The sequence below is a fragment of the Zootoca vivipara genome, chromosome 3 (genome assembly GCF_963506605.1).
Source record: "Zootoca vivipara chromosome 3, rZooViv1.1, whole genome shotgun sequence".
Classification (NCBI taxonomy): Eukaryota; Metazoa; Chordata; class Lepidosauria; order Squamata; family Lacertidae; genus Zootoca; species Zootoca vivipara.
The window spans coordinates 89886011-89899524 of NC_083278.1; the positions used below are offsets into that span (position 1 = coordinate 89886011).

Here is a 13514-nt window from a genome sequence, read left to right on the forward strand (position 1 = left end):
ATTTCCAATTATGCAATGGATCGTTTCCTCCTCTCCTTGCCCCACGTGTGCCCTGTGCCCTGCCAACATCTGTGCCAGCAGGTTGGGGGAAGACTCAGAACAGATTTAGGAGGCACATGGCAGGGAGTTCTGGTGTGTAAGTGGAAATTTTTGCAGGGATGGAACAAGTTATATGGATTATAGAATTATGACTGATACCTTAGAATTAAAAATAATTGTATACCATACTTTGGTACTAGAAGAATTTCCCCTTCAGCAGATCCGATCATTAAAACCACTGGAGGTCTCTGTTCTTGTGGGCGTATATATAACTTCCTTATATTTGCAAAACATTTCACAAGATGAGGCTGCAGCAAATAAGTTAAGCAAAATAAAATAATAAACACTACGCCTATAACTATATGTAAAAACATTAAAAAAGTATGATGTATGTGATATTAAATATTACCTGCACAGCATCATGATTTTTGCTGTCACTTAATATTTCGATAAGTTCAGCATTGCTGAGAAAATAAAATCTTGGAAAAATCATACGTTTAACTTCAAGATAGTCCTGTCCCCAAAATTAAAAATAAGACAAAATTTGACTAAAAATTATAAAGTGAAAATGAAACTATAAAACAGCATCCTACACTTTTCATCCTCTAGGAGCGTGTTCCTCATATATGTCAGTTTCCTCATTCCCTCCCATTCATTTGTCTTTGCCATATGTTCTTTTTGATTTTGTTGAAACAGATGTGAAAGAATGCCAATATCATACATGGTGCCAGGCTGAGGCTGTGGGACTGAATAAAGAACTAGCCTTAGTCTACCCCATTAAGAAATCAGAGGCTTATTCATGCAACTATATGCATGCTCTGCAATTGTGTGAGGTTCATTGAGGGCCTACTCACACAACTGAGACTATGGTAGCTGCCGGCAAAGCATTACCTGCATTATCTCCCAATCTTGATTTCACAATTCAGCATAAACTTGTCACTGGCAGGTGGAGGGTTCAATCCTAACAGCCCTAAGGCGATGCTTCCCCACAGGAACATGAAGCATCACCCAGCAGGATGGCACTCTTGTTCAATCCTGCTGGCTACAGTGTGCTACTTCGCAACCGCTTCCCTTTGTCTTTAACTACACAGCTCATCTCCCCTATCTGTTCCTGAAGGGAAATAAATCTAACTTCCCCACAGCAGAAGTCCTGGAACTCTTTACTTCAGCAGACATCTCACCCCTTTTGTTTCTGAGAGGGGAGGAATCAGATGCAGTTAATCTCTTCACTGACAACATTTGAAGGACTGTCCTTCAAACTCCCGATCTTAGTGCAAACATTCTGGTGGCCCAAGTAACAACAGCCCATACCTCACTTCAAATAGGTCTTTTGGGGGTTGCTTCCACTGCAATTAAAAAACTTAGTATCGTTTACCTCGAGAGCCTTCTGTATTTTCTCTAAGTGTGCGTTATTAGCTTGCAGAGTTTCAAAAACTCCTGGTGTTGTAGCTGCCCTAAGAGCATTTGGATGATCTTCTGTACGTTTCATGATATCTTTCCATTTGCTATCACATTGAGAGAAAAGATTTGATTCTTCTGGAAGCTGTCTGTTTTTAAAAAAAACCACAAATATTCTTAAAGCATAAAATGTAGAACAATGAATTTGTCTCCATGGAGCAGTTACACTATCCCTATAGTCTGTATTTAAAGCACACACTTACAGTAACACTAAATTAACAGTGTGTCCCACAGGACAAAGGAGGACTCTTGGAGCAAGGACTGGATGGGGCAAAGACAAACACCTGGGCAGAGAGGCAAGAGGCCACTGAACTCAGAAAAAAGGGAAGCCAGGATAATGCAACAAGGTAGATGAATGAAGCAAGATGGGAGCATTGGGGGAGAACTGCAGAATAAAAGGTGGGTTGTTTGGGGGCCTTTTAGGAATTAATAAACACTAGGAAAGGTACTCTCACATTAAACATACAGAGACAAACAAAACTCACAAAGAAAAGGAAACCAAAGTCCACAGACAGACAAGAAGTAGAAGCCAACTATAAGCTAAGCTGTCTAGATTCACCTCAGATGAAGCCAGAAAATGAACTGAGTGATGATGTGAAGTACATGCACACTCAACTCTGAACATTTTCTGACTTGGACACTAGGTGGTGATATAACCCATGTGATAGCCTTCCACCCATAGTAAATCATGGTTGGTTTGGGAGTGAGCCTGAGTTCAAAGCCAAATCATGTCTTAACTCTGGGTAGCACAATAGCAGCAGCAAGACCAGGGGAGAACCCAAGTAGCAACCATTTTTGCTCTCAGTACCTATACCAGTGGTGGGGTACCGCTGACACATGGGACTAATTGGGCCCAGCACAGATCCAATTTTGGCCCGAAAGGCCATTTCCCCCTAACCAGGTCCACCTGTCACATACTTGAAGTTATATATGATGTCAGGTGTGGAGTAAAGAAACAATCAAATGCTTAAAGTATGCTCCCAATTGTTCCTCAGCAAGTGGGGCTTGGTGACAATAGGCTCATTTGAAGCTGCTCATTTGCAGGTGTGGTTTGGATTCAAACCACACCTACAAATGGACATTTTCCCTTTATTGGCAGCTTTACAAGTCTGCAGAGGAAAAATGGCTATTTGTGGGCACAATTTGAAGCCCAACTGAATCTGCAGATAGACAAAGCGGTTTGGTGGTTCCGAAGGAGTTTGCTGTCTGTGTAAGCATTAACAGCAAGCCCCTTTGAAGTTGTCACCTGATGTCATAAGGCAATTGACTGGTGGACAGGTGAGTATTTCTCATCTAGTCCTCAGGTTGAAAAGGATTCCCCATCTCTGACTGTTACATGCTTGCTCATTCATCTTCAGCCATGGTTTCGTTTAATATTACAAGTGTATTAGGCCCCACTGTAGTTCCCACCAAACCAAAATAGTACCAAATACATTTCAGAACCAGATTTAGAAAAAAAAATATGATGAACAAATTCATGTTTTATTTTAGCTTAGATATGAAATCTTAATTATTCAGTATAGGTGAGACAGTACTGCTGGACCAAACCTTACTTTTTTATTTCTGGAGCAGTAAAGATTGGCTCAAGATAAATCCAATTCCTTTGACAATTCAACCATTCCTCCAGAGTACAAGAAAATAGGTTTAGTTTACGATCCCAAGCATCCACAAGACTCTACCATAAAAACAAAATAATCATAAACTGAAGCAATATCATATAATCCTCTTTTATAAACATGGCTTAGCAAATCAAACTCACAATCAGACTCACAACATCACAGGTTGGTAACCTCATAGCTTGATTACTGCAATGCACTCTTTAAGGCTACCCTTATGCATGGTGTGGAAGCTGCAATACAGGCAAGTCCCCGTTTGCACAGGGGTTGAATTGTGACACACTGAACGCGTTGGCGGAAAGCTCATATGCCTGCTGTGCCCTACCTCGCCCCCTTCTGGGACCAAAACCAAAGTGTGTGTTAGCGATCACACACGTCCCAAATGCATGCAAACTGGGAGTTCCCTGTATTGCAGAATGCAGCAGCAGGGTTGCCAAGTGGTGTGGCTAGCCATGGATATGTAACCTCTTGTTAAAAGATCTTCACTGGCTGCCAATTAGTTAATGGGTCAGGTTTAATGTTTTCATATTAATGTCTTCTTCTTTGGCGATCACTCGTAGCCGAGTAAGATCGTCTTTCATAAAACACGGTTTTAACAATGAGTCCGTAAGTGACTGTGGAGGCCAATTCTGGACCCACACGTCCTTCCACAGTGGGGAGATTGGTTCCAGGGCAGGAGTTGATCACGGTGTGGATTTACAAAGCGTGCCTTCCTCTTAGCATGTTTCTCCCTTGCGTTCTGAGTTCGAGTGTCTTCAAAGTCCATGACACCTTTGGTAACTGGAGCGCTCACAGGCCAGTGTTTCCTAGTTGTCGGTGTTTATACTACATTTTTTAAGATTTGCCTTGAGACAGTCCTTAAACTTCTTTTGTTGACCACCAGCATTACGCTTTCCATTTTTAAGTTCGGAATAGAGTAGTTGCTTTGGAAGACAATCAGGCATCCACACAACATGACCAGTCCAACGAAGTTGATGTTGAAGAATCATTGCTTCAACACTGGTGGATCTTTGCTTCATCCAGTACACTGATATTAGTTTGCCTGTCTTCCCAAGTGATGTGTAAGATTTTTTGGACACACCGTTGATGGAATCTTTTGAGAAGTTGGAGATGGTGTTTGTAAGTTGTCCATGTTTCACAAGCCTACAGTAAGGTTGGTAGTACAATAGTTTTGTAAACAAGCATTTTGGTTTCCCTGCGAATGTCCCGGTCCTCAAACACTCTGCACTTCAATTGGGAGAAATCCGCACTCACAGAGCTCAGGCAATGCTGGATTCTGGCATCAATGTTGACCCTTGGAAAGATAACTGCCTAGGTGGGAGAAGTCTTTGTCTTTGTCTAGCTCCTTCCCTTTGACCTTACCACCTTGGGTGACCCTGCTGGGAGTACGAGATTCCGGACGGCTTTGCTCCCAAGGGACATAGGAATGTGCAAGCCCACTCACCACGACAAGCTGATGATCCAGCGAGTGAGATATTATTGTACAAGTCCCTAAACACAGTGCTGTTTTTCTAGAAAAAGAGGTGCCAGAACTCGACATGAATGCCTCCCTCTTTCTCTTAGAATGGCAATGGCACCCACCTGAGAGGTTCTGGAATGCACTTGAAAGGTGCCAGAACTGAGTTCTGGGGCGTTCGCCCTGAAAAAAGCTCTGCCTAAACAGCTCAGGACAGGTTACCTGAAGCCATGCCTTCTTCTATATAGACCTGACTACACATTGCTATCATCTTCAGAGACCCTCCTAGTTGTGCCACAAGCTGCAGGTCTGTCAACTATGAGGAAGACAGCCTTTTATGCGGTGATACGTAAAATACAGAAAAGCCTTCCTCCCAGAAATAAGGCATGAGTCAACTCTGTTACAGTTCCAACACATGCTGAAAGTTTCTTTTATTTCTCTTGGATTTTGCTGGTTCATGATGCCTACCTTTGTAGTTTTAAATTGATCTGACTACAGATTGTCTTCTGATTTTAATATTATTGTATATTTTGTATTTGTTTTGTATTTTTTACTCTTGTACACTGCCTGAAGATGCTTGCATAACAAGCAGTATAATTTTAATTAATTAATTAAGAATCGTAATTATTTAAAGCATTGGTCTTCAACTAGTGGACTGCAACTTACAAGTGAGTAACAATTATATGTAAAGCGGGCCACACATGTAGTGTCATGATCATTTTTTGGAGACAGAATGCAAAAGAAATGTAAACAATAGAGAAGGATAAAAATATAGATGAACAAATTTTATATAGATAAAAAACATACATAATTTAAAAATGTGAAATGGGTCTAATGTTAGGGCCATCTGGGAAGTTCAAACATTACCGTTTTAAATAATCATTTTGGGAGATGTTGGATTTCCAAAACAGAAAGTAACTATGTATGACTGAATAACTGAATACAAACTATATTCAAACATCTCAAGTAAGATTTACCTTAATTGGACCAATGAAACAAGAACCTTTCATTGTTGAAATTGTCACTTGAGAATCTTCTAACAAAGCAATTATATCTTCAGCAGATGAAATAATCAAAGTAGCTGATGTTTCAGTGCGATATTGAGATAAATGAAATTCAGTTTTGGACCAAACGTCAATTATCTTTTTCAGCATCGCTTCAAGAGTTGCTTCATTGGTCGCTGTTACAGATACTTCATTTATTTCTTTTCTATACTGAAACAGCTAAAAGTTTAAAAATTAGAAACATTTTTGTCTGCTAGTATACAGAAAGAGATAAATATTGTTAAAGGAATAACTGTAATATATATTCAGAAAATGTATTCACAAAGAAAGTAACTTTCAAGATTCCCTGTTTGACTTGAGGCTAATGCAGAAATCCGTATTGGAATTCCTGTGCTCTGGGTAGAATGTAATGGTAGTTTGATTCCTGTGGCTTCACAGTTATGTCCTCTGCCATGCTACTACCATTTCGAATGATGGACTCACACATGCACATAGTAAAAATAGAAATTATTCAAAATGTACAACCAACACAAAATTCTGAATTTTGCACTGAAAGGTCTGGCACCTGGCCACAGGCTGAAAATCCAGCATGGCCTCACCTTGTATCTAATTATGTCAATGGCTACTTCTGAAATCAACCAAGTTGTGGCCTTTTTAATTCCAGACAGTTGTGGTGTGCATTTATTCATATCCCCTTGTTAGCCAGGCTACCTGGGGGAGGGCGGGGAGGACTCTGCGGTTTGGCACGCAATTACCATGTGAAGAGACTTAATTAGAAGCCTCAGGGACATGCAGGTTCTCAAAGCTTTTTGGCTCCATTTCAGATATCCAGTGACCTGAACCATATATCTAAGAAGAGACCAACTGAACTGATCCCAACAAATACAGGCAAGACAAATATGCTAGTTGTCTAGCCACTTTAAAATGAAATAGATACCGTAAATCTATTAACTGTAAAACTTGAAAGAATGCCCAAGAGACTACAAAACCTAGAGGACTGGAGGGGGGGTATTCTACAACATAATAAATGATACTTTTATATTATAAATCATGCAATTACATTGAATTCCAGAATCTTATCCAGGGTCAGTCTTTTATCCCCAATAATTGTCTGGTTAACGATACTGTGTATTGTTTCCCAATGCCGCGGCTGAAGATGGGGATTCCGTAAAGATATAATGATAGGCAAAAATTCCTTGAACTCATACAATGATTTCTTCATAGCTGGTAAAATAGTATTTTCTGGCAAGCCTTCAAAATATGAAAATATTATGGACACATCAAAACACTTTTCATAAAGAAGTTTATTTCAAAAAATATTCCTTTCTTTTGCGAGCTTTTTCTGGTCTTTTTTTCATGGGTGCCTTCATAGCTATTCTATTTTCCCAAATAACATTCTGAATTATTTTCTATTTACAAGGAATGTGGAATCCATCAGGGCTGGGTATAGGGGGCGGAGGGAGCTTCAGCTCCCCCAATGTTTTGGGGCAGGGGCAGCACCCCCAATATTGAGGGGGCTGCTATCCCCCACCACCCCAGGCACTCTCCACGCACACCAGCCTCAGCCCCAGCCTCCATCCAGCAGCCCAGGAGCAGGGCGGCAGCTGGGACAAGCACGGGAGATCTTTGCTCCACTCGTCCCATTCACAGGCAGGCAACCTAGGAGCCCAGGAACTGGGTGGCGGCTGATGAATGCAGGCAATCTTTGCTTCGCTCATTCTAGCTGCAACCCAGCAGCCTGGCATCCCAGGTCGGGGCTGGGACGAGCAAGCGCGGAAATGGCACACGCCGGGTGGTGTCACATGGCACATCACGTGACCACGCACTCTCAATGTGGGAGGCAAGTTGGCACCCCTGGTGGCATCCAAATTCTGAACTAATATCTGAAATAGTCACGACAATCAAGAAGTACATGCAGTTAGGTTTATTTATCTCACAAATAATCATTCCTTGGAGTTTAAAAAGCAGTATGCAGTTTGTCAAAATGAACTAACCAAGGGACACATTTGGGCAAGCACAATATGATTTGTTCTCTTTGTTCAGAACACTGCTATGTCATCATTATCTATCTCTTATGAAAACACTGGGCAATTTAGCCTTTTGTTGATAAACCTTCATAGTGGTATACTCGAAAATGGTGCCCGCGACTCTGACTCCACAAAGGAGTCACTTTGGGGCGCAGCCGAGCTCTCATGCGCCCAGAAAGCTCTATCTGGGGTTCTTTTGGGGGGCCGCATTGCTCTCGTGGCTCTCCCCCTCCCTCACAGAGCCAGGAACCTCGGAGCTCGAGGATTCTTCACCGATCAGCGCTGGCAGTAGACTGGAAGTCCCATTATTCCATTTCAAAACCAAGTTTTTAATATCTAAATAAACCATTTTTATTTCAGTTAATTCATAACTACTGCAATTATCTTTTTTTCTTACCTTTTTCCAGAATCTGTACAATCTGCATGAATCTGTTAACATCTCTTTGAATTAAATCCACATCAAGGTTCCAAAAAATCACATGTTTCCAATTAAAAAAAAGCCTAGTCCATTCCTGCCTTGAATCCCACAACAATTTAAGCAATACTAGATCACTTTCAATTTCAGAGAGCTCAGCAGTTGCCCTCTGACAGTCTCCGGACTGAGCTCCATGTGACATCTTTTCCAAGGAAGCAGATTTCATCTCACTAACTGAACTGTCAAAAATAGTCTGGTAATTTGCATAGTTCAGTATTTTCTCACTAATATCAGCTGCTTCTTCTATTAGGCTTTCAATAATCTCATTAGCCATCTTAGGCAAAGTTTCACTGAGGAGAAGGACAGGGTTCCGTACCTAAAACACAAAATAAATGATAAAGCAATCCCAAGAATGCGGTGGAGAGGGGGCAGCCAGGAATTTTCATACATCTTGGATAAAAATCTTAGTCAAATTGGAGGTTCACCTTGGTTTTGAATTGGGTTCTAATGAGCTGCTGAAGTTTGTTTCCAAGTCTGGTTTGGGAAAACTTTGAAAATTTTGTGGTATAATTAAAGCAGCTGTCCATCACACAGCTTCCATATTACCATTTGCTAGAGGCAGGTCCACTTCCAAAGATTATTTTCCATCACGTCTCTGTTTAACTTAATATATTTTACATCAGGCACAGTCTAATTTAATTAGTTTCTCATTTTACCAACACCTACCTCCGAAAACAAAAATGCAGTCAGAGCTAACAGGGAAATTAAATGCTCCTATGCTTTGGTCTCATTCCTCTGCAACTATAAACAAGGTAAAAATGATATTTCACTAGTAACTTACTTTGTTTTTGTATTCCCTCAGTTCAGCCTGAAGATTGTCAATATATTCTGCCAATCCTTCATTGAACTTTATAACATAATCATCCTTCATTTTTTCACAAATGAGGATAGTTGACTGAAGATTCTGGAGTGTTCGCACAATAGTCTGATAGAGAGCAAGTTGCTCAAGTGGAAGAAAGATGTCATAGTCTTTCGAAATGAAGTAGAGCTCAGAAAGACTGTTATACTGAATCTTTATTTTTGGTAGTTCTTCAGAAATTTGTTGGAGATATAGCAAATGTTCAATGAATTCATCCACTGTCAGTAGTTCTTTGCTCAGCTTTGCAATTGCTGTCCTGATGACCTAAATGCAATGACATATTAATAAAACATTTGAATACCTGTATATTGTTAGACTGCTGGGAAGAAAAAGGAGGAAGTAGGCAAAACCATCTTGGCTGCTGACTAGAGAAGCTACAACCCAAAGATTGGGGAGCATGGCTGGCTACTCTGCACTCAAGCTGGCTGAAGGCATGAAAGAAACAAGGAGAGACACTCTAGAGATGTAATGGTGCGGACTCTCTTCCTCTCCATGTAGATCCAGGTGTATATAGGTGTAAAATAAGCCCTGTATCTTAAAACCCAACAGCCTCCTCCATGCCCTGAATTCACAACAGAAAAATGACCCTAGGTGAGTGTCTATACCCCCTTGAATATTGCTACCACTTGACAATATTGGGGTGGCATGTAACAATATACCGTTATATACCCTCCACCAATATGGAGGCAGGGCCCAGAGGTTTGTGAGTAGGGGGTGAGAGTTTCAAGAAAGGAAAGGGATTTGCAACAAGCAAATCCAAAGACACTTTCCTGGGAGCAGACAGTATATTTATTTATTGAAACATTTATATAGGTAACCATTATAGCATGAAAAATCAAGGCAATGTACACTGCTAGAACATAAACAACATTAAATAAATTAAAATGTTAAAATACAACTAATCATTAAGGTGTTCTGTCTCAAATGGTTCTGGAAGCCAATAGGCTGCTGAATATTCATTCATTCATTCATTCATTCATTCATTCATTCATTCATATGAGTGTCTAAGTATAGATCTATCTAAGAAGTCCACAATCTCAACTGGGGCATAAAGGACAGGGAATTGAGCTCTCAAAAGTAATGGATCTGACTATGACATGATTGTAATCTCGGCACACTGAGCAATAGTACTTTGTGCACTAGCTCTATATCGTTACTAGACTTCTGACTAGCTATTCAATACTTTCCTTTTAATGCTCACCTTTCCACTTTAGCCTGCTGCAACAAGTTGCTGAGTCTCACCAACCTGCTATGTAATACTGAGTTCAGTAAGTTTATTGTGCTAGCTGAAGGCCATGACAAAAGCATAGAAACACAAGCAATTTCAAATACTAAATATAAATCAAGGCATCTACTAAAAACAAACAGAATCCTCAATTTCTGGTGAGACTACCACCAGGGAGCCTCCACTACTACACAAAGTGTACTTCAGATCTAGACCTCCAAATTCCCCTCACTCCAAATTCCCCCGTGGCTATTTTGTCCAATTCCATCTTCCTAATATTCCCTGCTGCCAAATGCAGAAAGGGGTACTTTCTGAGTCACTAATGCCTTGGAGTCATTCAGTAACCACTAACTCGCTCCATGGGGGAAAGACTGTTTCCTTGAACATACAAGGGTTTTAGAAAATGATTCCTTCGGTTAGCGTATAAGGGGCAATAACAAATAATGAGCAGTATCTTCTAATGAGGTAATATTAGAGTAGCTTCATCCCCAATCCAATCTCTCCCAACACCTGCACTAGCAAAGCCAGGTAGCTGCCCCCAAGGTGAGAAGGTAGTGGTTCCCAGTGAGATTTGCTTACGTCTGTGGGGCAGGAGGCTGTACAGAAGACATTCTGGCTGGGCATCTCTTCTACACACACACACACACACACACACACACACACACACACACACACTTTTATCCTACATTTCCAAAGATTTCTCAGTCTTTTCTATGACTGGCATAGCTATTTTGCAAAATTTTAATTTGCACTGGTGGCAGTGATTTTTTTTTTCATATAAGGCATTTATCCTAAAGGTTTATTGAATGAAAAACTGAAATACTTACTTCTACAAGATGTACATTCTTTGCATCCATTACTTCATAAAAGCAGCTAAGAATTATACTAATGAGAGCTTCAAAATATGGGAGGCAATCCTTTTGAAATTTGGAGCTCTGGACCTTAAACATACAGATGTTCTTTTCAGTAATCATACATACAATCTCCTTTATATCAGCGGTATAGTTTTCCAGAATGTTTCTGAACTCTGCTGTAGACATTTCTCTATTTAGTGAAAATATAGCGTCAGTTGTATTTTTTGCTTTATCAACCATATTGCAATAATTTAAAAAGTTTCTGCTGTAAGATTCTACTCGGCCCAGTGAACAACTTTGAAGAGACAGAAGCTTCAGAACCTGCAGAGTAAAACAGGAAACAGATGATAAACTTACAAGTCAAAGGCACATTATTCCAAGCCAAAATGTTTTAGTGACATGAGAAACGATACTGTAATTATCAAGAAAGCCCAGGTAGCTAATTCAAATGTAATGCTATTCTGAGATTCCTTAAATTACAAGCTAAAGCTGGTACAGTCCTCCTCCCTGCTGTTTGAGGAAAAGAAAATGTGAACCCAATGTCTTCCTTGGGCCCACTGAAGCTCATACTCAGTGCTAAATCATTAAAACACAGCTAATTAGTAATACATAACTGAAACAGCATGGTTGCAAATCTGTACTTATTTTAGCTAATGCACACATAATCCAATAAAATAGATCATCTATTGCTGCTGGAACATTTTGGAAACCGGGTCCTCTGAGTGAAGAGTAGACAATCAACCCCCATTTGAATTTTTGTGCATATTTATTTGCATTACTAGTTGCAAATTGGCTATATACGGTATTCACCAAATACCAATATATTTGTCAGTTGTCAGAATAAGACATATGTGGGCTGGATTTGTGGCAATATCATATTAATTCTTCTAATGCCATATCACGTCTATAACTGAAGCAGCAAAATGGAACTAGCAATACAATGTAGTTTCTGGGTACTGGGGGAATTCTGCCAGGTGTACAGGAAAATATTAGTTTTTAGATTAAAATAAAACGAAAGCAATGCCCCAAACAGGCTAACCAGATCTAACTTCCAGGAGTTACATAATGTTGAGAGCAACAACATTAAAAGCAAAGAGCTTTTAAGCGCTCCCCTTTACCAGGCTCTAGGAAAGCCTCACACAGGCTCTGGGAAAATCCCATGAGACCTTCCCAGAGCCTGGTAAGCAAAGCTGAGAGCTTAAATGCTCTCTGCCTTTCATGGGCAGCAAGCCCTGCTTGGCACACCAGCTTCAGAAAAACAGGGATGGTCACACAGGGGTAGTTCCAGGTTTGTTCTGATTATATGTGATTTTGTCTTTACACACTATCCTCTGGAACATAAAAACATACTTTGCTTTGATAATCTGGATCTGTTCCTAGAATGAGATCACACTTTGGCCATGTTGCTAAATACTGTCCTGGCTCAGGATCCATGGAAGGCTGCATTATTTTATGTAAAGATTGAGTTGTGAAGATCGACAGCTGGGGATCTTGAGAAAATGGCAGAACTTGATCTAATAAGAGATAATACAATAGCATTTATAAACTCAGAAACTAGCCCTGGGCATGGAGTATGAATTCTAAATAAATATAAATCAGCAACCCCACCCCCACAGATTAACCTATATTTGAAACTTGGGCAAGCCACAGAAACACTTTGCAACAGTAACAGAAATATCAATTCAGTTTACTTCAATAAACTCTTACGAAAGAGGGAGAGATATATACTGGTATATAACTATTTTAAATAAAAAATAAAATTTTAATTTCACCAAGTTTGAACAATATAAAAAAATTCATTTCAGTAGCACCTTAGAGACCAACTAAGTTTGTCATTGGTATGAGCTTTCGTGTGCATGCACACTTCTTCAGATAAGTTTGAAGACATCTGATTGGGGGTTGTTGCGGCTACTCTCAAGTAAAGACGCTCCAGTCTGAGCTATCTTTAAGAGTTTTATTGTGCATACTATTTACAGTGCAGAGATAACAGAGAACATGACCGCCTAGTCTGATTCAGAACCCAGCAATGGCTTCCGTCTGCTTTTCGGCCAGCATAAAAGCCTGGCCACCCCAAAACGCCGTCCCTTCGCCCTACGTGTGGGCGTGCGCCTCAATTCGGGTGCCGGAAGGAGAGGTCTCCCCTCTTGCTGGCTGGGGTGGCGCCTGGGCTCCAAGGTCTCGCTGAGCCCCTCATCTGCTGACCCTCGACCAGCCAAGGCTCTGATGCATCTCTGAGCCCCTCCTGAACGCTCTGTTCCCCATAGCGTTGCCAGGGCTCAGACGCCTCACTTAGCCCTCTCTCCATTCCGCTCCCTTTCTCATTCCCTCCTCCTGACTAGCTGCTCGTGCTGTCTCTGGGCGAAGTGCTGGTCAGGATGTTGGAGGGAGGCTCCCTGTAGGGAGTCCCCCTGACAACATCCATTTGCGGCTTATTGCAACAATGTGGTGTCATCAGGAAACTGGATCTCACTCTTATCTCTAGAAACTTACGAATAAGCTAA

At 40.8% G+C, this 13514-nt stretch overlaps 1 protein-coding gene across 1 annotated transcript in view; it reads right to left on the reverse strand.

Annotated features, from left to right (window-relative positions):
• The window catches only part of DNAH14 (dynein axonemal heavy chain 14), a 135051-nt gene that overhangs the window by 96611 nt on the left and 24926 nt on the right, over window positions 1–13514 (reverse strand). Inside the window, 10 exon segments of the mRNA XM_060273279.1 lie at window positions 229–347; window positions 449–553; window positions 1415–1586; window positions 3051–3172; window positions 5547–5792; window positions 6634–6824; window positions 7998–8391; window positions 8857–9198; window positions 11140–11334; window positions 12364–12527. Coding sequence (XP_060129262.1) covers window positions 229–347; window positions 449–553; window positions 1415–1586; window positions 3051–3172; window positions 5547–5792; window positions 6634–6824; window positions 7998–8391; window positions 8857–9198; window positions 11140–11334; window positions 12364–12527 — 2050 coding nt within the window.